The following is a 24,555-nucleotide window of genomic DNA, read 5'->3' as shown; positions in this document are numbered from 1 at the left end:
AGCCAACGCCCTCTTAATTATAAACAAGCAGATGCATACCATGATATTTAAATTTTCTCTCCAAAAGAAGTACTTGTATTCCCTGCTCAAACAACTGAACCTGCATTTATAGCATATTATTATCCCACTGAAACTTATTTCTCTTACTTGAGAAAAGCTATAAGGATCCCATCAGCAAAGGAATAGGAAGAAGGTTACGAGAAATCAAATACCTTGCACTGAAATCAGTTGGAGCAGGTGACCATCCAATAATTCTAATATCATTAGGAAGAGCTCTATTTAGTATCTTTACATAATCTATTTCTCCATCTGTCAAGAAGAAAGAATATATATCATGTACAGAGATTGAGTAGAATTAAAAAGGAGAACGTAATTCGGTAATTGTACCAGACAAAGTGAACTTAACATTCCTATATGGGGCACAAGATTTTTAAAGAGCCAACACTTCAATATTATCAAAACTAGCAAAAAGATGCCATCTCATACGTCAACAATTTTTACATATACACAGTACAAAATTGCTAAAAATGCAAAAATGAACTCAGTAACCATCATTGTGATCCCCAGGGATTTTTTTTCCTTCTTATTACACCTGAAGATGTTTATGAGAGTACTAAGTACTTAACTAAAGGAATATGACATTAATAATTGTTAATCATACCACATGATTCCTCAGCAAAGCTTTCTACAGAATATCCGTTGCTCGCTGGTGTTTTTTTAAGATTTGATCGTAGAAATAGAGAGATTACCTGCATCAACCAGATCTGTTTAGCACTGAATTCTAACAATATTCAAGGTAATTTTAGCAGACACAAATGCACTAGGAAAGAAGTAACATAAGCGAGCGAGCGCGCGCGCGCGCGCGCGCGTGTGTGTGTGTGTGTGAGAGAGAGAGAGATAGAGAGAGGCTATAGGGGGATAAACCATCATGAGGTTGTAATTGTTAGTATAGGTCTCCATATCTGTAAGAGGAATATAACAAAATAGAAAAAACAAACGCTACTTATGAAACTGTTGCCGGAACTGATGTGATTATCCATTTGTAATCTGCTATCCTCTTAGTAAGTATGATAATATTTAGGTCGTGTGCTATCTCAAGTCTTGTTTGTGGAACTGAGATACTCTAAATAGAAATTGTGAGCAGATAGAACAGTTAGAATTGAAGGTTAAGAACCTCATCTTAAGTCAGATGCATACACTTACTTGGCCAACAGACGAACTCCCTTGTCAGTTCTGCCACATCTTGAGTATTGCAATTCCTTCCTATCACCAGATACTAACCTTGTCTTGTGAAGGGCCTTAAAAATTTCTGACTGCATTATTGTAAGAAAGCTTATTTCATATCTTCTCTACCATAACAGTTAGGTATAGAATCTCAGCAAAAAATCTGAATCAGACAACAGCCAATCTCTCTGCTTGCATGATTGTAAGATAGCAACGTAAAACATAATTGGGGTAAATTTTCTGTATTTATTCCTCTACACCAACTGCATATATATACACAAGAGATCTATCTATAATAGGAAAGCTATAAAGCCCATATACAATACTAACTAAAGCCCATAAGAACCCATATAATTCTAACAATGATCAATACAAGACACAATTTACATGCCATTACATCAAGAAGGTATTTTCTAATGTATACTTCATAAGACAAATGACATTCAAAATCACCATGCACTACAACATTGTTGCATCATCAAGAACACTACACTAGAAAATGAACTCAAAAGTTGAACTCTGGGTAATATACCTTGAAATCTAAATCTGGACACATAAGAACAATACATGGTTCGGGTTTTTAGTAAGCACACTTGATCAAGTAACTAACAGGGCAAGCAGTTAACTGACCAGCAAAGCAGCAAACTAAGGTATATAATGCTACTAGTGATAAACCTAGACCAATAAGGCAATAGTCATCTCAGCTTCCAAATTCCAATTATAGATCGTAGATAAAAGGAAGATATCTTTTGCATCTGAACATATGTGAGACAGAAAAAAAAGAGAAAGAAGGGGGAAAGCTCACCTCTATTGTTGGATCCATCTGTGCCTCTGAAGCAAAACCGTAAAATCTAATGCATAATGCAACAGTTTATCACCATACAGAAAGCAAGACTATTCACTCAGGTAACACTTATAAATTGAATAGCCCTTTTGATACAAGATTTTCCAAAGCTCAGGTCAAGTCAAATAATAGATCACCAGACTGGAATTGGTTCATGCATGGGTTTTGTTGCTATAATGATATTCATTCATGTAAGGAGTCAACTCATGATGAAACCCCAAACCTGTAAAGCATATCTAAGATAAAAGTCCAGTGCATCAAGACAATTGTTTAATAATAGTGTCTTGAATTTGAATACCGGTTCATCCAATGATTATATTTTATTTTCTTGACTTTGTTTCCTTTTGAATTTCGTCAATGACTATCTAATCAATCACTTTAGACCCCTCACCTGAGCATTGTAACTCAGGGGTATTCCTCCCCTTTGTAAGGGTGAGTCAGTGAGTGACCAGGGTAAGAATCCCAATTCCCTCATCCCTCAACTAAAAAAAAATGAAATTTGACCCCTCCTCAAAACTACAATAATAATTTTTTTTTTTTTTTAAAAGCTCATTGGACTGAAGTTATGATCTTTACTCTTTAGCATATCCTTTGTCCATAATAAACTGAGGAAGAAGTCTCTTATATTACTAGCATATTCTCACAATCACGGGCTGTCAGTCAGAAACAGCTTCCCTGATTTCATTTCATCTCATAATGAAAATAAAAAACACCTAAATAAATGAATCACAAGGCATTTCTGAATGTGTACCTCTGGCCAAAATACATAACTTTTAAAGCAACATATCGCTTCGGTAAATGATGCAAGGCCATCGCATTGCCGCCTGCAGCTGACAGAATAGAATAAAGGAAATAAAATCAACTCCACTACACTAAAATGAAGGTTGCAAACAGTTCCTATCTCCAGACACCAGAGTATGACGATGACCTGGTTCTTTATCTTTTGATCTGTTTAGCAAACCGATTTCATCCAATTTCAGCATCTCCATTTCCCCAATTGAACTACTGCAGTCTACAGGAGTTTTATCACTCACTGCAATCTGCACCAGAAAACTACGTGTTGAGGCACATTCCAGTCATTAGCTTAGAACCTAGACATCCTGAACCATTCTTCAATAATCCAGAGTCATGTGAATAGGCAGAGTGTATAATTTTCAATACTTTCTTATATACTGAATGCTGCTGTAAATCTTACACAGTATCATTCAGGTGTTTATGATTCAGCATGAATGTTTCCATTCCTATCGACTACATAGGGACTCCAAACAACTGCATTCTACTCTGTAATGCGTGATTACATAACAAATTGATACAGATATACGACTGTAAGAGCATACGCGGAGGTTACCTTCTGGCAGACGCAAACGGAGAGCTGACGAGAGAGCTTAGCATTCTCGGTCTCTAGTTGCTGTAATTCCAGAAATCAACAACAAAAGATATAAGTTGGAAGACTTTTTTGGTATTATTGACAATCACTGGACTACGAGTTGAATAAGAGAAAGACGCTGCGACTGAATTGAATACGTTTATCCTTTCTCGGAGAGATTCCATTTGAGCTTGCAGCGAGTTGACGAGTTCGATGTTGGGGTTTCCTTCCATTTGCGTTGGCGTGGACAGGGTTGCAGACCAAATGTTTGAAATGGGGTCGCTGTAATTTCATTTAAGATTAAACAAAATAAACTTCTTTTTTTTCTAGTACTCCATCGAACACGCGCATCCAATCCGATCCGATCCAATCCGATCCGTCCAAATTAAAAATAATACAAATTATAAGAAGTAACTGAAATTTATGTTTTTAAAATATAAGTGTCAAATATTGAGTTTCATTGCTCAATATAGCTATCTCAAAAGTTGACTCTTTATAAATTATACTCCCTCCGTCTGTTATATCATTTTCACATTGTAGACGACGCGAGTTTTAAGAAAGTGGTTGATAATAGTAGATAATAGTGTATATTGTAGTGAGTGGAGTTTGGGCCACACAATAAAGACATTATTTTGATGAAAATATAAGGTTAAGAGAATAAAGTGTTATGTGGACCATATAACTATAAATGGAAGTGAAAACGATATTGCGGACGTAGTAAGTATACTTTATTATATATTTTTAAGAATATATAATTAATTCATTATATATTACACTAAATCTATTTGATATATATTTAATATAATCTATAACTCAAACAATTTAAGTCACGTACAAGAATATAAAGTGATTATCAAATCCTTTTCGATAATTCGTGTCCTCAAGGGGACACCAAACAGTGTGAATTCCTATCTACGAACAATGAGGTCCAAGGTTCAAACATCACCTCTCCCCCTTCCCCAAAAATAAAAAAAAATAAAAGAAATAAAATCAATTTCTCTTCGTTGGCAAAATAATTTGGTTATATTTATTTAGGTTAATTGCATATAAATTATTGAACTTTCAACAAATTCTCATTGGAGGCAGGGCCGACCCTGGACATGGGCCATCATAGGCGACCGCCAGAGCCCATGATTCTAAGGGCCTTATATATTATACTCTTTTAATTATATATGAATTATTTGAACCAAAAAAATTATATATATATATATTTTTATTTGGGTCCAAAAAATTATATCCACTTAATTAAAATATTTTTTTAGAGAGCCCAATATTTTTAAAATAAAAAATTCAAATGCTAATGGTTTGACAATTTTTTGTTTTGAAAATGATGTTATAATTTTTTTTGAAACAAATAATATTATAAATAACTTTACAAGTAAAAAAAAATAGAAAAAATTATTTTATATAATTAATACTCCCTCCGTCCACCAAAAGTGGACCACTTTTACTATATCGGGTGTCCGTAAAGAGTATACCACTTTCCTTTTATAGAAATAGTCCCACCATCCACTATAATCTTTTATCCTTACAAACACTCTTTATTTACAAAAAAACCACCTCAAATTCAGGGGGTGTATTCGTTGTGGATTTCCAAAGACTTTAAAAAGTCCATGGAATTTAAATTCCATGGAATTCACATAGATTCCAGACGACTTTCAAAGAATTCGTGGTTGGATTTCACCCCGATTTTCACTGATTTTCGAAGGCTTTACGGGATAATTTTGGAATTGAATTCCATGAAACCAACGCCTGCGGAGTCCCAACACCGCTGAAAACCCAGCGACCGCTGGGTTCCAGCGAGCGTTGGGAATAAGTGGAATAAGTGGGTTCCAGCGAGTGCTGAGTTCCGGCGCTCGCTGGCTTCTTGGCCGTGGGCGCTGGAACTCAGCGCTCGCTTAAAACTCAATAGATTTCAATTCTCGTGGTTCTTGGCCGGATTTCGTCGTGTGTATTTTTTGGATGAAATCCATGAAAGTCATTCCGGATTTTAAGTCAATGGAATAACGAATACACCTAAATTTGTATGGATTTTAAAAAGTCTTGAACAAATACACCCAGATTTATATGGACTTTTAAAAGTCTTGAACGAATACACCCAGATTTCTGCAGACTTTTAAAAGTCTTGAACGAATACACCCAGACTTTTAAAATCCATAGAAATTCATCAAATTCCACAACGAATACACCCCCCTCAATCTCAACCACACATCTTATAAAATGGTGGGACCCTTTTTCCACTATATCAAAATTATCACCAATTTTATTAAATCTCGTGCCCAGCCAAAATGGTCCACTGTTGGCGGACGGAGGGAGTATAATATATTGCATTTGTATATAACTGTTATAATATATTTTTATAATGGTAAATAGAGGGCTCATTCTTGGTGTTTCGTCCCGAGCCCTATTTTTGTCAAGACCGGCTCTCATTGGAGGTGCTCTAAATTATTCTAATAAATTAATTTGTTAATTATATTGTGAATTGAGAGGGGATCCCACCATACGCTAGAATAGGTATCTTCTTATATCTTCTTATGCAAAATCAGGGAAAGATGTTAATTAATTCTCACAAAATCATACTTATGTATGTACCAAAACGCAATATGGATTTACGCAAAATTTTATATTAAATAATGCTCTCATTAGTAATTTATTTTTGGAGGGGTTCATTATGTCATAATTCAATACAACAGTATACTAATAATGAAGAAAAAATCAATATATAAATGAAAATTTATTCCTAATTAAAGTTAAGTTATTTATGGGTAAAGCCACGAATTTTAAACATTTTTTAAAAATATTTTTCCATTATTTTTAAAAATTAAAATACACAAATTTAGTGGTAATCTAATTTTCTCCACAAAATTATTTTCCTCCCAATTAGTATTTATGTGTCCGTGGGAAGACTCGGAACTGTCAACGTGGTTAAATCAGCTAATGATCAAAACGACGCAACTCCAACTTGTTTTTAATGTCATCGTTCTAAATTTTAAATATAATTACAACTAGTTCAATTTTATAAAAAATGACGATATTATTTTATATTTAATGATACGATGTTATTTTATGTCACATACTATAATATGTCATGTGTAACCCAGATCAAGTTTGATGTGATGACAAGTTGTTTGTCGCGGGAAAATAAAATGAATATTAAATTCATGTATTTAAATTTAAAAAAAATTATATTTTTTGAACGATTATGTATGTATACGTGAATAACTCATTAAATAAAAATTTGCTACTATTAAATAAATGTAGTCAAATTACAGCAGTAAAAAACTAGAGTGTGTTCATCATTTTCTGCAGAGGTGGTTACAAAAAGTATTGTCTGGCAAAATTTAAATGGGCATTAATGGCCTACGTCGAATCGATCTTGCAGAAATGCACCTCCTTCCCCCAAATCCGGCAGCTCCACGCCCACCTCCTCGTCACCGGCCTCTTCCGCCTCCACTACTCCCGCTCCAAGTTCATCGACTTCTGCGCCACCTCCTCCGCCGCCACCCTGCCCTACAGCGCCGCCATCTTCCGCTCCGTCCCCACCCCCCTGACCAACGACTGGAACGCCCTCATCCGCGGCCACGCGCAGAGCCACCACCCCATCAACGCAATCACATGTTACCTCCTCATGTCGCGCGCCACCTGCAAATCCGACGCCCTCACCTGCTCCTTCTTCCTCAAGGCCTGCGCCCGCGCATTAGCCCCGATCGAGTCCTTCCAGATGCACGCACACGTGCTGAAATTAGGGTTCGACGCGGATGTTCTCCTGCAGACCACGCTGCTCGACGCCTACGCCAAATTTGGGGATTTGGATAGCGCGTGCAAGGTGTTTGATAAAATGACTAAGAGGGATATCGCGAGCTGGAACGCCTTGATCTCTGGGCTGGCGCAGGGGAATCAGCCGCATGAAGCGCTGAAGCTGTTTGATAAGATGACTCAATCGAATATGATGCCGAACGAGGTCACTGTCTTAGGCGCGCTGGCCGCGTGCGCTCAGCTTGGGGCCATCGGAGAGGGAGAAAGAGTGTGTGATTACATAAAAATTAACCGATTTGATGAGAATGTGATTGTGTGCAATGCCGTGATTGACATGTACGCGAAATGCGGGATGGTAGAGAAGGCGTATAGCGTCTTCGAGGGCATGAGGTGTTGCAAAAGCATAATCACATGGAACACGATGATCATGGCGTTTGCAATGGACGGCGACGGAGAGAAAGCAATGGAGCTCTTGAGCCGCATGGGCGGGGCAGGGGCGGCGCCGGATGATGTCACTTTCTTGGCAGCATTGTGTGCCTGCAACCATTCAGGGATGGTGGAGGAAGGGCTGCGCCTCTTCGAATCCATGGAGGACCACGGCGTGAGGGGGAACATGAAGCACTACGGGAGCGTGGTGGATCTGCTGGGGCGAGCGGGGAGATTGGAGAAGGCGTTCGACATCGCCGAGTCCATGCCCATGCCACCGGATGCCGTGCTGTGGCAGACCCTCCTAGGCGCTGCAAAGACGCACGGGAACGTGGAGATGGCGGAGATGGCATCAAGGAGGCTCGCGGAGATGGGGTCGAGCGCGTGTGGGGACTTTGTGCTGCTGTCGAACGTGTACGCTGCACATTCGAGGTGGGGCGACGTGGGGAGGGTGAGGGAGGCGATGAGGAAGAAGAAGGTCAAGAAGGTGCCCGGGTTCAGCTACATTGAGATGAATGGTGCCATATTCCAGTTCTACAATGGCGACAAAAGCCATCCAAATTGGAGAGAGATATATGGGAAAGTGGAAGAGATTACTTGTAGAATTAGAGAATTTGGGTATGAGGCGGAAACTAACTATGTGTTGCATGATATAGAGAATGAAGAGAAGGAGAATGCGTTGTGTTATCACAGTGAGAAATTGGCTTTGGCCTTTGGTTTGATCAGTGGAAAGGAGGGGAGTGTGATTAGCATTAATAAGAATCTTAGGATATGTGGGGATTGCCATGTGGTGATGAAGCTTGTTTCCAAATTGTATGATACAGAGATTATTGTGAGGGATCGCACGAGATTCCACAGATTCAAGGAGGGCTCTTGTTCTTGTAAAGATTTTTGGTGAGATCATAAATTTCTTGATATAGTCATATTTGTTTGAGTGCAGTTGATTCTGAGTGATTATGTATGGCTGAGTTTTATCCTCTCAAATTCGTTAACTCTTCTATTTATAGTTGTAGGTAGAAAGATTATGGAGGATTTTGATCTTGAAAATTGGTGCATATTGACGAAGTTTTGGATTTTATAAATGGACAGTTCGTAAACTATTGAATTGGTTTTGCACATCAACTTTAAAATCTAATAATTATTGAACTTTTAAATTTATCTGAATTTCCTAATAAGTTGGATCATGATCTAATTTAATGCTGACGTGGACGACAATATTAATTTCAGATAATTTTGAGCAATTTCAATTGAGAACGACAATATTTTGATAAGTAAATAGGTCCGTAATCCTGTTAAAATTGAGGGTTTGACAAATAAAATCAAAAATTATTTTGAATTTGTAATTTGAATTTTGAAGTGTGACTAATTAAATCACCATCTTTTCAATTTTTGCAATTTCACCCTCTCAATGTTTTTTCGGTTGCCAGATTATTGAATTAGAGCTTACGTAAATTAGTAAAAACATCATTTTTTAGGCTTAAATGACGCCGTTTCGTGCAATTTCATTTAAAAATGTCTCCAAATTATAAATGAATTGTATCATGTATTTGCACCATAATTTTCAATATTGAACAATTTTATAGAAAACAATGTTGTAAATATGAATATTACGTGGCAAACTAATCCACGTAAACTCCAATTCAACAATCCGACGATCGAAAAAAATTAAGAGGACGAAATTGCAAAAATTGAAAAGGTGGTGATTTAATTTGCAACACTTCAAAAATCACGTTAAAATTGCAAATTCAAAATAGTTCGGAATTTTATTTTCCAAAACCCCTTTAAAATTTGATTAAAGTTCAATAATTTACATGATATTATCCCTTTTAAAAAACCAAATAAACATGCAAGATTAATAAAAAAATACTAGTATATAAAAAAATTGATGCATAACAATTATGTTTAAACCATTATTTCTCATCACAACCAAAAACAGAAGAAATTTGGAGGTAATGATAACATGTAGTAGTAGGGAGAATTAAGCCTAAAAACTAGCGAACTTGTTGAAATCAGACAAATACTGCTCGAAAAAACAGAGGAAACAGTGACTAAAATCGACCGAGAAATCACTGAGTAGGGAGCAAATCTGCACACCAGAAGCCAGAAGATCATTACTGTTGAATAATACATATGAATTGTATCAATGATGAAGGAAATTTAGCAAATAAACTAGGTTACCCACTGTCACTTGGGGGAAAAAATTAACAAAATAATAAGCTACAGATGACTTTTCACTCTCTTTGAAAACATACAGAGCTCCTACTGAAGAACCTAAGCTTCTCCTTTGAGAGTGGCACAACAAAAAGGTCAGCAACTAATCTCTTTTCAGCCTCGCCTCATAACCTCCTTCGGGCCGCTTTACTAGTGTATATGGCACGTACGTCCCAAGCAGTTTGTCCCATAAGGGGAAGAACGGTTGAGAATAGTTGAATTTCGTACCTTGGAGCTGGTGGTGGATGTCATGGTAAGCGGTGTTGTTCTGGAAAAGTAGATGGAAGATATTGCCTGGCAGCCGGAGCCCACAGTGATCGTCAACGGTCTTGATCACAGCAAAACAGAAGAAGAAAACAGCAGTGCGTGCAGTCATTCCAGAAACGAGGAAGGATATAGCACCACCAAATGTGTCTAGTAGAAGGCCTTCCAGCGGATGGTTGTAGAGAGCCCCGATGGCGTAAGGGACCACTAATTTATGATGCTGAGAGTGTATGTGTCGGTAGAGAAACTTGTTTTGGTGCATGTACCGATGCACAAAGTACTGCCATGTATCCATAACCAGCATAGCAATTACAAATTGCACGACTTGAACAGGAAGAGAGGGTTGGACAATGTTCCCAGAAGAACTTGCATTTGAAGTTATCTGCAACACTAAGCATAGAAAGTTAAGTTTTAAATGACTTAGGAATTCAAATATGTTTCAACTAATGCTATGAGTCACTACCATCTGGTTATGCTTTATATAGATCTATACGGCAGAATATAGCATTGTTGCACCAATAACATAATGAGAAAGGAAACAGAGTAACATGCACTTAGATCTCGTTCATACATATGGACATAAAAAACTTTGGAGACAGTTTACACTCCTGAAGTTGAAAAATAAAGGGACACAACATTGGAAGATATAGAAGTGTAACTGCTCAAGTGGTACACATGATTGAGTATTTTTATCTTCATCACAAGGATTTCTACAATCCTACCCCCTTTCAACTGGATATGAATCAAGCAAGTTATCTCAAGTTGTAGAAATAATCAAGGGCTTTAGAATATCTCATGTTTCTAGTCCATCTTAGTAAACAGTGGATTAGCCTATGCTATTTTTATCTATATAGTCCTAAATAGTAAATGCCCCCAAAGGGTTCGTTTAGCAAGCTGTTCGATCTGCAAATGGACTAGCAAGCTTTGGCATAAAAAAAAAGAAGAAAAATAAAATGAAAATTTCCAAATACTCATAACTTTGTGCCAATGCGAAGTAATTTGGAATTCCAATATCAGTGCAAAAGAAGTCATGGATTTACCAAGAAGAGCAATTCAGCAACAACAGCCTGGAAAAATTGCTGAAGGAGAACACCCTTGATCACAGATCCCAACGGCACCAAATTCTTCTCGTTTTCTTCTGTTGTGGTGTGCAACCTATACTTATCTAACCGAGGGAGGAGCTGATAAAACCCAGCATACAACCAGTACACCACAAGCGGAGCAAACGTCCCCATTGTTTCATCACTCGCGTATCCTTCCCAGAACACCATTTTTAAACTGTTTTCAAAATTTTATCTCCTCCAGCACCTATGTCACAATTTTCAGGTTTTCTACCTGGACAGAAACATACTGGAAAACATATGCACCCTGAAAAGGAATACAAACAAACATCAACACAAAATCCAGCAAGCACCAAGCCCATCAATATGCTTCCGCAATATGCATAATATGCAATCAAATTCATAGAGAAACTGAGCTAATTTACACACAGCTGATGCATATAGCCAGTCAAATCCCATTAAAAAAAAAAAAACAAGATCACGAGTTCATGATTCAACTTTATGATTTGGTAACTGCTCCTAATGAGCTACACACACACACAAACATGAAGAAAAATAAACGGCGAAAAACACAACAAATATGCCGATAGAAGCAAAACCCTTACTAGAAATCAAAATCCCCAATCTGAATAAAGTGAGATTAAGTTTTTTTTTTTTGAGGGGAGAAAAGTGAGATTAAGTTACTACTACATTACAGCTGCTGTATTTGCCCACTAAAAAAAATTACTCCAGATTTGGATTATGGTGGAGAAGTTGAAGTACTTACTGAAATGCGAGTGAGAGAGATGAGGCGGATTACAGATGGTTGAATGCAAAGTAGAAGAATGCGATTTGAAAGCAGATATTTTAAGGGCGATGACAGACAGTTGTGAGAGAGATTCTTTAGCACAGATTCGTTGGGGAAAAAAGGCAAAGAGATGATGGTCAGCGAGTAAACAAAATGATTGTGTCTGTATTTGATCTACATTTCATTTTATTATTCACATTAGTTTCATTTTTTATTTTTATGGGAAACAAGACCTGCCTGACCCCTGGGTAAAAAAAAAAAATTGTCTTTCCGTGGATCAAAGAGGTAAAAAAAATTAGTGCAAGACGACAGCATTAAATTAAAATTTATAAATTTTAACTTGATAATACGTGTCTCTGCGAAAAGAAAAAAAATACATCTTCCACCACATGAATAGAACGCTCTTATTTTTGTATGTGTACAAGGTTTGCACCTTCTCCCGAATCATATCGTCTATATAACCACTTGGCCACTTTGCATTGACTTCAATTCATGTTACCTTTCAAAGCTTCACATCTGCAGTGACATGCCTAAATGAGATTTCACTTTTCGAATGATGAACGGCTCGGGCACCATGACATTTACCCTTGCCCCCAATATGTATTATCGTTTTGGTCGACACTACAGATGACATCGTTCGCCTCCTCGATTCAAATACAGTCGATGAGATCGGTTTCTTCGGATGTGTAAGTATGACGCCTGCTTTTTCGCCTTCTTCCCTCGTCGCCTTCTTGCCCTTCACTCTCAGTGCTGTCGGCCTCGGTGTGGTTCGACCGAGCCATGACCTTCTTCTGTATGGACAAATGGCAGCTTAACTCCGAAAGAAGCACTTCATGAAGCCTCTCGGACTTTGATTGATTTATTTATTCCCTTTTTATATAAGGACGAAGAAAACTTACCTTTAGAGCACAATCAACATAGGGTTCATTTATCCCCCTTTACTTTTCACGATAAATTGAATAAAGTCCAAAAAAACAAAATAGCATTGAAATCGATTTTTATTGATCAATCCGAATTGTCTCCTAGAATTTATAATTGCCTTATAAGGTCCAATATATATACATTATTGGACCTTATGAATAAGAGTCAAGAAGATCTTATGAAAATTGAGCATTTTCGCCTGGGAGATGTAAAAGGGATATTGGACATTCTAGAACAACATTTCGCAATTTTTTTACCAAAAAAGAAATTTTAAATCTATTGGGTTTAATTAAGATAATTAAATTAAGATATAAGATTTGAATCTGTAGCACAATTCATATATTCGAAAGAAATTCAAAATTTTCTTAAATAGATGTATCTAGGGAGAATTCGCTTTGAAGCGACTATTCCCTAGATACACACATCGTGTTATTTCACAATTGAATCAAATTAAAAGAGACCTAAAGTTAGGGATTTATCAATAGGTAATGTTGCACCAATACCCAACCAAAGGGCAACTGCAGTACCAATCAAAAAGACGGTTGTCGCTACTGGACGGCGAAATGGATTTTGGAATTTATTAACATTCTCTAAAAAGGTACTGTTAATAATCCCGCAGGTACTGAAACCATTAAAAGAACACCCAACAATTTATTGGGCACTGTACGAAGTATTTGAAATACGGGAAAGAAATACCATTCTGGTAATATTTCCAAAGGGGTTGCAAACGGATCTGCCGGTTCACCAATCATTGATGGTTCTAGAACCGCTAAGCCTACGTTACATGCAATAGTCCCTAGAATTACTACTGGAAAAATATATAAAAGATCATTTGGCCATGCGGGTTCTCCGTAATAATTATGACCCATGCCTTTAGCCAATTTAGCTCTTAATACAGGATCATTCAAATCAGGTTTTTTTGTTATTGGGATAGGTGAATTCTTATAGATCCATCCCCCCGCGGAACCGGACATGATAATTTTTTATCATCCGGCTCGAGCAAGACTCAAAAGAACCAAATGAATCTATAAAAAATCTATGTTCTATGTGTTGGCTATATCTACACATATATGAATGATTCAATGTAAGAGTAAGAAAAATTGGACTCTTTTTCCGAAATTACAACCATCCATTGCAAAGAATTCGGTTCTAAGTCTAAGTAAATACTCAATACCCAAGTGCTTCTTACGATAACATAGTAATCGTAAAGTCCAAGTTAATCGTCGTGAGGTTCGGTTGGTAATATGACCCGAATAGATTGTCGCACCAATTTGGAGAAAAGAAATCAGGATTATTGAAATCTATGGGAGGAAAAAATTGAGAGAGAATAAAGAGGAAAACTTTGATTTTTGTTGTGAAAATTGTGTTAGACTTAAAAGGTATTTATAAAAAAAAAAACAAAAAAAAGGCTCAAAAGAGTAGTTGATTAGTGTATTGTTGCAATCGTTATTTGTTTATTTATTTAATTGGGCATATGTAATACACACGCTTTTTTTTAATCGTTGAACTCGACTCGTTGGAACGAGCCTCACTTCGAATTAGGGGAGACTTCATCGACTGACTCATCGGATCAACTGACTCGAGAGTCGAGCCACCCGCATGAACCAGTCGATGCAGATGCTCTAAATGTTACTATCAAATTAACACAATGTGTACTTACATATGGCTATGACCAACTTATATAAGTATATCATTGCTATTAAAAATACAAGTACATATCCCTTAATTATATTCAGAAAATGAAACGTTACTACAGATATAAAAAAAACATTATCTTAGCATCCAAAGAAAAAACTTTTTCCCTCGAAAAAATAAAAGAAAACAACTTTTCATAGCATCCTAAGAAAAACAACTTTTCCCCTCAAAATTTAAAAGAAAAACAACTTTTCAAATATCCATAAATATTCATATCAAATACGTAGAATCATACATCCATGAAAAGGAGAGTCCACGAAGAGAAAAGAAGCTTAAGAATTAAGATTCAAGGTCAATTAGCAGGTATTTTTCTTAACTTTTAATTTTTCTGTTGACAAATGAACTTCTTGTAGCTATTATTCAGTTGTCATGGAGTAATATATATCTCTATCCGTACAACATCCCACAGATTATATAGTTTTTTTAAAAAAAATTAATTCTTCCATTTGAATTTCAAAAAAACCGGTTAATAAAAATATGATTCATACACTAAAATATTCTTCCATTAATTCGCCCTTGAAAAAAAGAAGATATTCTTCCGTTGGAATTAAAAACTCGATTGAAGTTTTTATAGTAAGGGTGCGTTCTCTTTGGTTGTAATTTTATCATGGGAAAATGAAGCATAAATAAAATTTCACCCTCTAAATCATTCATTTTTTTTTCCACATTTCCTACTTGACCATTACTCATTCCTCATTTACACTACAAATGAGAGATAATATATTATCTCTCATTTGTAGTGTAAATGAGGAATGAGTAATGGTCAAGTAGGAATATCTCTCATTTGTAGTGTAAATGAGAAATGAGTAATTGTCAAGTAGGAAATGTGGGAAAAGAATTGAATTATTTAAAAGGTGAAATTTTGTTTATCCCTCTTTTTCTCATGATAAATTTACTACAAATTTTCTTTTAAATATTTTCGTTTGCAAAATATGGTTTTATTTTGATTTTTCAACCGTAGTTAATGCAAATTAACATTTTTTTTTTTGGAAATTCCTGCAAATTAACATTCAAGTGAATTCTAGTATATTTTTAAAATGTCTATTTTGTTATCTTAACTCAATCAACATATTTTCTAAATCAAATCGAATAATAGTTGGTGGTATAGAAGAATCAGTCTAAGGTTATTATCGTTTCTTGATTACAATTTATAAATTTCCATGAGCCTAACTTTTGAGATAATCATATTGAACAATAAAATTTAATATTTGGTCCTCTCATCTTAAAAATACAATTAAATTTCGATAATTCTTTACAATTTCAAATTGTATTGCCCTTAAGTTGGAAGAACCGAATCGGATTGGGCGCACGAATTCGGGTGGTACTTTTGGTACTGGTGTTATAATTTGTGTCAAAAATACCAATATAAAGCAAAACAAAAAAATATTAAGTAATTTGGTACTTTTGGCACAAATGAGAATATTAATGTCAAATGTACCAATATAAATAAAATAAAATAAAAAATCAAGTAATTTAGTAAGTTTGCCACAAATATGTCAAATGTACCAATATAAATAAAATAAAATAAAAAATCAAGTAATTTAGTAAGTTTGCCACAAATTTGGTACTTTTGACACAAATGACAATATTAGTGCAAAAAGTATCAAATTACTTGATATTTTTTTGTCCTAAGTAATTTGGTACTTTTGGCACAAATTATAACATTAGTGCCAAAAGTACCACCCGAACCCGCACACAACGATCCGGTCTGTCTAAATTAAGGGCAATACAGTCCAAAATTGCAAAAGATAAGGCCGAAATTTGTGTTTTTAAGATTGGAAGGCCAAATATTGGGTTCTAATCTCCAATATGGCTATACGAGTGCATATTCAATTCTCAACTTTCATTTGATGTTTATATTAAGTAATATCTTAATAATCTAAACATTTATAACCACTAAAATAAAAAAGGTACCACCAAAAATTATTTATTTGAAAATCTTATTTATTTGTCAAACTTAATAATAATAATAATAATAATAATAATAATAATAATAATAATAATAATAATAATAATAATAATAATATAACTGTTTAGGGTTAATTACGTTAAAACTCATGAACTTTTGGCTGATTTTCGACTTTTACATGAACTTCATTTTTGTCTTTAATTCCATCAATTTAATGACTCGTTCAATTTTCCACACTTTTCTTAAATCCCCAAATTAGAAGCTGACATGACACATTTGAAGTTGCCAAAAATATGACATAGAATTGTCGGTGAATGAATAAAGCGACGTCGTTTAATTGGATGGTTTAAACAACGTCATTTAGTCTCTCTCTCAACCTAGACTGCTCCCGAATCCCGACCAATTAACCGCTCTGACTGTTGTGCTACTCAATCGAAACGTCTACCTGAATCCATGGCTGCAGCATGGCGACGCTGGCCAGGATGGGACTTTGAAGGGGTAAGAATTGAAAAAGGTATTGGAGATAATGTCAAGAAGCAGGAAAATGAACCCGATTTTGGTGGGCGATTTGGAGCCGGAGGCGGTGCAGTGGTGAAGGAATTGTTGAGGAAGATAGTGAACAAGGAATTTGTGGGTGATGGGAATTTGAAGAATGTTGAGGTTGTGTCAATGGAAAATGAACTTTTAGCCGACAAGAACCAGATAGCATCGAAAATGGAGGAATTGGCAGGGGTGATTCTCAATTTGGGAGATTTAAAATAGTTGGTGGAGCAGCAACAACAACAATGGTAGGTGGTGTCGCAGACGGGAAGGGCCGTTGCGACGTAGACGAAGAAGCTGCTGGCCAGATTTGGCTATGAGAACAATAAGTTCTAGTTGATTGGAACTACGACTATGATGAAGAGGTCGTCATTGATTTTGTCGACGGAGCTGCCGGCGGCGTAGGCGAGGAGGTCGGCGGTCCTTTGGTGGACTTTCACCGGACTTGGATGAGGAGGGAAGAGAATGGATGGATTTATTTATTTATTTTTGTTTTTTTATTTATTGTTTTCAAGTGTCAATTTTTTTAGTTCAAATAGGCGCCATGTCAATTAGGTACTACCACGTAGGCGTCATATCAGCTCGGTACTTCACCTAAGCTCAAAAGTGTGGAAAAATTGAACGAGTCATTAAACTGGTGGAATTGTAGACAAAAAATAAAGTTCATAGAAAAGTTGAAAATCAGCCTAAAGTTCATGAGTTTTAACGTAATTAACCCAACTATTTTTTGGGTGACATAATTAAATTGATATTGCAAATTGATTAATATTAATGTAAATTGCTCTGCCGTATGTCGGAATACAAATCGGGCACAAGTTTCTATGTCAATCTCATAATTGCTATTATAATACTACTTCATTAGTTCATGATACAACTTCATATGAGGGAGTGACACGAGTTTTAGAAAAATATTGATGAGTGTATTGGAAGTGAACAAAAAGTTGTTAAGTATATTGAGAGTGGTGAAAATGTATTTTAATTAATATTAGAAATGATGAAAAGATGAAAAGTAGTAAATGATGTATTCATAAGTGGTGGATATAATCCAAAAATAGGTATGTAGTTTTATTGTGGACATCTCAAAGCGACATTTTTGTGGCGTCGAAGCAATAACAGAGTTCCTTGTCGGGTCTCATCTACAATACTTCATAAATTATTATTTACATAATTAAATTTATAAATTACATAAAAATCAAAGCTCGATTTTTTTATTAATTATTTTAAATTATAAGAAAAATAAACAAATAAAACTTCAATTTTTGCGTAAATTATAAATTAATGATATCAATAACAATTTATGAGGTATTAATATAATTATATAAAATAAAAAATCTAATGCTTTTTTTTTTTTTTTTTTTTTTTTGATCGGGCAAAGTCATGTTAGATGTTAGAATTAGTTCTCCATCCACTCCAAGAACCACCTTATCTCTCCATTCACCAAATCCACCTTATATCTCCAATCTCCAATTCGCTCCCAAGAGGGATCGAACCCGGGTCACTTCACTTAAGTGAGGACCTAACATGAGCTAAACGACAGTGATGCTTATAATAAAGTACTCCTTCATTAGAGCATCTGCATCGCTCTACACGATGCGGCCTACTCGAGTAGAGGCGGCATCGTGTAGGGTGATGCAGCCCCTTCCTACTCGATGGATGCACGATAGAACGGGTAGGGGGAATTGCAGCTTTATGCACGCGCCGGAAAAAAAAATCAAATTTAAAAAATCTGACCGTTTTTGGCATATTCCATTTTTTTTAAATCGGTCCATTTGACCGTTTGACATTTTCCTTTTATTTTTTTTCTCTCTTCTTTAAATTTCCCTTTCTTCCTCTTTCATTTCCACCATTTCGTCTCTCTACCATCTCTTCTCCACCATCTTCAATCTTCTTCCTCTCTCTACAATTTCCATGGATCCACACATCCCAAACTACTATAATCTAAATTGGTGCCCCAATCTCTACGGCGACTATCATCCCGATATGGAGGGATGTAACTTGGGGGATGATCCTCCAATCAGCGAGGAGGAGCCACCGGCAGCCCATAGTGCCGCCAAATCGAAGAAAGGCAGCTGGAGGAAGGAAATCGCCTACAAGATCAAGCATGACAAGCAGACGACGGCTGCGGCGGAGGAAGGAAGGACTATCTGTCATACCTACACCCTCGAGGAGACGGACCTCATCATCCAAATTGGGACGGAGGAGACCAACGACGCCATCTGTGGGGCCGATCAAAAGGGGGAGGCGTACATGACACGGATTGTCGACCGTGTCAACCCCCTCATCGGCGCCAACCTCAAGCACCGCTAAATTTAAGGGCACTGGGCCCGAGTGAGCCAAGATGTGCAGCTCTGGGAGAGTATTTGGATGGAGACACGCACCCGGTGGCCTTCCGACCATTATGACGATATGCTCCGGGACAAGGCCCAAATCCTCTTCAAAAGTCGGAGCCCAAATAAGGCCGCCTTCAACCATTGGAATGCGTGAAAAATTCTCCGTGTCAACCACAAGTTCAAGTCGATGTACTTCGAGGGAGACGTGCATTCCTCCAAGAGGACGAAGACTACAGAGGAGGGCGGCTTCACCACCTCGACGTCGGGCGAGGAGATCTCGTATTCCCGGTCGATTGGAAACAAGGCAGCGGCGAGAGCGGCGAAGGGGAAGGCGGCAAGCTTCGAGCAACCATCGGAATACAAAGAGGCATTGGAGCGATCCGACCAGAACTTGGAAAAAATCACCGCCGAGTACACCAAGAAGAACGAGCTAAAAGAGAAGGATCTCCTACTCAGGAAGAATGAGAATGAGCTCAAGGAGAAGGAGCTCGATATGCAGCTCCTCAACTTGGATACGACGCATATGAGCGATGCACGAAGGAGGGGACACGAGTACATGGTCCAAGAAATGCTCAAGCGTCATGGACTTATCTAGAGTATGATTTCAATTTATGTAATTTTAATTATGTTTTTAAGTTTTTTTTTTAATGTAATTTTTATGATTTTTATTTTAATGGAAATTTAATTATTAGTAAAATGTGTTATTTAAATTTGAGCAATTAAAATTAAATGAAAAGCATAAAAATCAAAACTAAAAAAATCAAGTAGGCTATCATGTAATCCCAATGCGGCCTCTTTACTCAATGTCGTCCCCTCTAATCAAGTAGACTATCATGTAATCTCAATGCGGATGCTCTTAGTACCACATGAAACACCATGTTTCTTTTGTGCACGAGTATAGTATGTAGATGATTTAGCTATAAAATGAGTTGTTTATAATAAAGTTAGAAAAAGAAAGTAAATTTTTAGGGATTTTATAATTTTTTTTTGTGATATATTGTGTAATTTATAAATTATATTGATGACACTATTTGTTATTTGTTGAATGTTCCAAAATAAAATAGGACATCTCAAGTGAGATAACCCAAATAGGAGTATAAAAATAAGACGTTTCAAGTGGGGAGATAGATAGTGTGTAACATAATATATACTCCCTCCGTCGATGAAAGAACTTCCTAGGAGGGAGTGACACGGGTTTTAAGAAAATACTATTGTTGAGTGTATTGAGAGTGAATAAAAGGTAGTTGAGTGTATTGAGAGTAGTGAAAATGTGTTATAATTAATATTGAAAGTTGTGAAAAGTGAAAAATAAGAGGATTATAAGTGGTGGGGTATAGTCCAAAAATAGGTAGGAAGTTCTTTTGTGGCGTTCTAAAAAGGAAAGATAGGAAGTTCTTTTGTGGGCGGAAAGAGTATTTTTATATGTATATATAATTAATTTGCTTAAAAAAATTATAGTCGGGAAAAATCAAAATTTTATTCGTGAATTTATAATCAATTAATTCCAAAAGATACGTCGTGAAACATAGATATATAAAATACAATTAAAATTTTGCAAAAAAATTTCAATAATAAAAAGCAATTATTATGTACTCCCTACGTCCACGAAAGAACTTCCTATCTTTTCTTTTTGGGACGTCCACAAAAGAACTTCTTACCTATTTTTGGACTATACTCCACCACTTATAATCTTCTTACTTTTCACTTTTCACAACTCCAATATTAATTATAACACATTTTCACCATTCCCAATACACTCAATTACCTTTTATCCACTCGCAATACACTCAACAATATTTTTTCTTAAAACCAGTGCCACTCTCTCTTAGAAAGTTTTTTTATGGACGGAGGGAGTATTTTTTAAAGAACCATTATAAAAATTTTGTTTTCATAAAATATCAAAATTCAAAACCTTCCAATTTTATAAAATCCTAATAATATTTGTCACTTCAGAAAAAATAAAAAAATGTTTGTCCCTCTAGACTTCTCTGTCCACCTACAACATTTTCTTTCCTTTTCTATTTTATGGTATTTTCCAAATTTCGTCGTATAAAGCAGATCGGTTAATTAAGTTTAATGTATATATCTCCAAATTTGACCAAATCGGCATCTCTCTCCTTATATACTTGTCCACCACGCTTCTTCACTCTTTTCTTACCCTTCTCCCAAAACCACTCTCAAAAACCCAAAACCTTGTCCCATTCTCCCTCGCCTCGGTGATGATGCTGGATTCCGATTTCCTCGTCAGCGGGAAGAGATTCCCTCCGGGGTTCAGATTCCACCCCACCGACGAGGAGCTCGTGCTTTACTATCTCAAGAGGAAGATTTGCTGTAAACGACACCGTCTCGACGTCGTCACTGAGATTGATGTTTACAAGTGGGACCCCGAGGATTTGCCTGGTAGGGTTCTTATTCCTAATCTTGGTGTTTCTTGATTGGAAGCATTTATTTTACTGTTTCTGGTTGTTGATCTCTCATTAATTGATTTAGTAGGGCTCTGCGTTCTATTTGAGGGAATATTTCAGTTTCTTGATTTGTTATGAATGTGCTTGTGAGATTTTCTTACCGATTAGTTGAATGCAGAGTTGTGTGTTGTTTACTTTTCCAGGAAGGATTATTGTTTTTTTTTTTTTTTTTCGTTATTTGATTTATTGCGAATTTGTGATGAATACGACGCAGAACTTAGTCTAATAGGCCTTAGGAAATAGGAATGAATCAATCGAATCTGGATTAAATTAACAGTGTATAAGTTTTCTAAATTGTGACGTGAACTGTGTTAATGACCTCGTGTGTCGTGTAGCTTAATGTATTTGCACATGTGTCTATTGTCACTTCCCAACTTTTCCATTGTTACTGTGTGCTATGAGTATCATTTATTCATTGTGTGCATAGCATTCATGCGAATGAGTTTTTGGTAGTTTATTTACTTTTCTTGATGGCATGATTTACTGACTTTCACTTTGTGATGCACAGGGATGTCGAAACTACAAACTGGTGACAGACAATGGTTCTTCTTCAGTCCTAGAGATCGGAAATATCCAAAGGGAGGGAGGTCCAATAGGGCGACCGGGCATGGTTATTGGAAGGTAACTGGGAAGGACCGTGTCATCTCATATGGTTCTCGTGTTGTTGGGACAAAGAAGACTCTGGTGTTCTATAGAGGTCGTGCCCCTAAAGGAGAACGCACGGATTGGGTGATGCATGAATATACCATGGATGAGGAGGAGTTTAAAAGATGCCAGGATGCTAAGGGATACTATGCACTCTACAAGGTGTACAAGAAAAGTGGGCCTGGTCCGAAAAATGGTGAGCAGTATGGTGCGCCGTTTAGGGAAGAGGAGTGGGACGAGGATCTTGAAGTTCAGTGTCCCCTTGAGCCAGATAAACCAATAAAGCAAGCTCACGAAACCATGCCTGTCGATAATACTAAAACCGTTGATTGTCAGCATCCGTCCTCATTAGATGAGCTTGAGGAAGTATTGAACCGAATAGCAACTGAGCCCGACTCTGTTCAGCCACCGATTGTTGATCGCGAGTATGCTCTGGATCAGTTTCTTGGTGAGGAGACCGAGAGTACATTAATTCACCATTCTTTTGTTGATGTGTCTGTACCAGTGGTTCATCCAGCTCATTGTGACCTTTCAGAGACAACTCAATTACAGTCACAAGTGGCGCCTGATCCCTCCTCTGCCACATTCGTCAATATGGAAGATCCTAATGTGACTGAGGAGGACTTCCTCAAAGATTACCTTGAAATGGATGATCTAGATTCAGATCCGAATGTACGAAGTCATGATAACTGGGGGAATTATTTTGGGAGCCTGCAGTTTGAGGATTTTGATGGTTTGGACAATCTGTATGAAGATGCTTCTTCTTTCCTTTCTGAGCCTGTTGAACCCTGGCAGGCTCCTCAGTCATCCGTGGATAACTTTGACAATGGAGTCATGGACCCGAGTTCAAGCTCATATATGAATAGGTTTGACAACACAACTCAAAATTATTTAATGCGGCAAGAAGCTAACAATTTAGATGGAGCGAGCTCTCAGCTGTGGAGGTGTGAGCCAAGTTACAGTGTAGTGTCCACATCTAAAGTTAATCAGGACTTCAATGCATCATCAACTTCAGGTAGGGATTCCCAGTGGAGCAATTCTTGAGCTGCTTCGACTATATTTATGGTTTTGTGCGATTTTCTGATGATGTGCATGCCAGTTATTCTATTCTTTCACCAATCGAAGAGAGCTCTTGTCATCTTCAGGGCGGTGAAAAACTCTCATTCCCCAACTGGAGACGGGGGGAGTTTGAACCAGCTTCGAGAGCTCTTTAGAGTTGTAACACTCTGTTTACTAATGTTGGTGGATTTTGGCGTGTTTAGGTGCTCCGTATCAAAACCAAAACAACGGTTTTGTAAATGGAGGAAACAAAAATGGGAGGGGCAAGCAGGATGATGATACAGACTCATGGTTCTCCTCTGCCGTTTGGTCCTTCTTGGAGTCTATACCGACGAGCCCGGCTTCAGCTTCTGAAGGTCCTTGGGTAAATGGGGCGTGTGAACCCACACAAATGTGTAGCTTAAGTCGGGTAAGAGTTGATGTCAGAAACACTGCAACTTCAAGAAAAATTGGCAAATCTAGCTTTGGTTTCTTATGTTTTTCTATACTTGGAGTAATCTGTGCTATTCTATGGCTACTGACTGGAATCTCAAAGAGGGTTATTGGTTTGTGTTCATAGCTCTCGTAGAATATGTAAATAGAACTTTGCCTCATTGATTTGCTGAAAATCTTTGGTAAATCAAAAGCAGTTTTGAAAATATCCGTATCTTTTGAATTGCGATATATTGGCAAAGTATGTTGCACTTCATTTAACTAAGTGCATAACAAGACTAGTATATAGAAGCCAAGCCACCACAATACTCTTCAATTATTATTGGGATAAATGGTGTAAATTAATCGATTCCAATTTAAAGCATTACCACAATACTACAAACATTGTAGTTTGGTGGTATTTCGCTAAATAAATACTATCTATTTTCAAATTGAGACATTAGTTAAGACTTGCAATTGTGATTGAAGCATATAATATCAAAATTTTCTTTTTAACTCAAAATTTGTAAAATGGATCAGGAGTTAGATCTAAATTCATATACTTATATCGTATATTTTTTAATTTTATTGATATCCATATCTTATGGATTATGATCAGTAAGACGTCTTACACAATTAAA

The 24,555-nt window shown here is 36.7% G+C and overlaps 4 protein-coding genes across 5 annotated transcripts; 2 read left to right on the top strand and 2 right to left on the bottom strand.

Annotated features, from left to right (window-relative positions):
- Positions 1-38: 38 nt before the first annotated feature.
- On the bottom strand, positions 39-3,752 carry LOC130994395 (uncharacterized). Of its 2 annotated transcripts, none has more exons than XM_057919440.1 (9): positions 3,593-3,752; positions 3,417-3,476; positions 2,997-3,108; positions 2,820-2,898; positions 2,030-2,075; positions 1,204-1,313; positions 662-749; positions 213-309; positions 39-100 (listed from the first exon to the last, which is right to left on the bottom strand). In XM_057919440.1, the coding sequence occupies exons 1-7, from the start codon at positions 3,665-3,667 to the stop codon at positions 746-748; spliced, it is 486 nt and encodes a 161-aa protein (XP_057775423.1). In that variant the 5' UTR covers positions 3,668-3,752; the 3' UTR covers positions 39-100; positions 213-309; positions 662-745. The 2 variants fall into 2 exon arrangements, with proteins under 2 accessions (XP_057775423.1, XP_057775428.1); XM_057919445.1 differs by having other exon boundaries at positions 2,820-2,892.
- A 2,959-nt stretch (positions 3,753-6,711) lies between these two features.
- LOC130993862 (pentatricopeptide repeat-containing protein At1g34160-like) lies at positions 6,712-8,600 on the top strand. The gene has a single exon (XM_057918901.1). It carries the CDS (start codon positions 6,790-6,792, stop codon positions 8,512-8,514), a length of 1,725 nt encoding a protein of 574 aa, XP_057774884.1. The 5' UTR covers positions 6,712-6,789; the 3' UTR covers positions 8,515-8,600.
- A 1,086-nt stretch (positions 8,601-9,686) lies between these two features.
- On the bottom strand, positions 9,687-12,130 carry LOC130994292 (very-long-chain aldehyde decarbonylase GL1-9-like). Its single transcript, XM_057919342.1, has 3 exons — positions 11,919-12,130; positions 11,132-11,459; positions 9,687-10,473 (listed from the first exon to the last, which is right to left on the bottom strand). The coding sequence occupies exons 2-3, from the start codon at positions 11,360-11,362 to the stop codon at positions 9,931-9,933; spliced, it is 774 nt and encodes a 257-aa protein (XP_057775325.1). The 5' UTR covers positions 11,363-11,459; positions 11,919-12,130; the 3' UTR covers positions 9,687-9,930.
- Positions 12,131-21,447: 9,317 nt separating this feature from the next.
- Positions 21,448-24,141, top strand: LOC130993879 (NAC domain-containing protein 17-like). Its single transcript, XM_057918917.1, has 3 exons — positions 21,448-21,734; positions 22,308-23,459; positions 23,707-24,141. Exons 1-3 carry the CDS (start codon positions 21,554-21,556, stop codon positions 24,060-24,062), a joined length of 1,689 nt encoding a protein of 562 aa, XP_057774900.1. The 5' UTR covers positions 21,448-21,553; the 3' UTR covers positions 24,063-24,141.
- Positions 24,142-24,555: the final 414 nt, after the last annotated feature.

The sequence above is a fragment of the Salvia miltiorrhiza genome, chromosome 1 (assembly GCF_028751815.1).
Source record: "Salvia miltiorrhiza cultivar Shanhuang (shh) chromosome 1, IMPLAD_Smil_shh, whole genome shotgun sequence".
In the NCBI taxonomy this organism is placed as follows: domain Eukaryota; kingdom Viridiplantae; phylum Streptophyta; class Magnoliopsida; order Lamiales; family Lamiaceae; genus Salvia; species Salvia miltiorrhiza.
Note: the sequence above shows the minus strand (reverse complement) of the source record. Positions and strands in the feature narration are given on the sequence as shown.

Bases quoted from the DNA above. Each gene is read 5' to 3' on its own strand.
- LOC130994395 (XM_057919440.1), bottom strand. From the start codon at position 3,667: ATGGAAGGAAACCCCAACATCGAACTCGTCAACTCGCTGCAAGCTCAA. The intron at 3,109-3,416 runs GTAACCTCCGCG...TTTCTGGTGCAG, and splicing joins CCGTTTGCGTCTGCCAGAAG to ATTGCAGTGAGTGATAAAAC. The intron at 1,314-2,029 runs GTGAGCTTTCCC...ACAATAATGCAG, and splicing joins AGATGGATCCAACAATAGAG to TCAGAAATTTTTAAGGCCCT.
- LOC130994292 (XM_057919342.1), bottom strand. From the start codon at position 11,362: ATGGTGTTCTGGGAAGGATACGCGAGTGATGAAACAATGGGGACGTTT. The intron at 10,474-11,131 runs GTAAATCCATGA...TTAGTGTTGCAG, and splicing joins TTGCTGAATTGCTCTTCTTG to ATAACTTCAAATGCAAGTTC.
- LOC130993862 (XM_057918901.1), top strand. From the start codon at position 6,790: ATGGCCTACGTCGAATCGATCTTGCAGAAATGCACCTCCTTCCCCCAA.
- LOC130993879 (XM_057918917.1), top strand. From the start codon at position 21,554: ATGATGCTGGATTCCGATTTCCTCGTCAGCGGGAAGAGATTCCCTCCG. The intron at 21,735-22,307 runs GTAGGGTTCTTA...TGTGATGCACAG, and splicing joins GGACCCCGAGGATTTGCCTG to GGATGTCGAAACTACAAACT. The intron at 23,460-23,706 runs GTAGGGATTCCC...TGGCGTGTTTAG, and splicing joins CAATGCATCATCAACTTCAG to GTGCTCCGTATCAAAACCAA.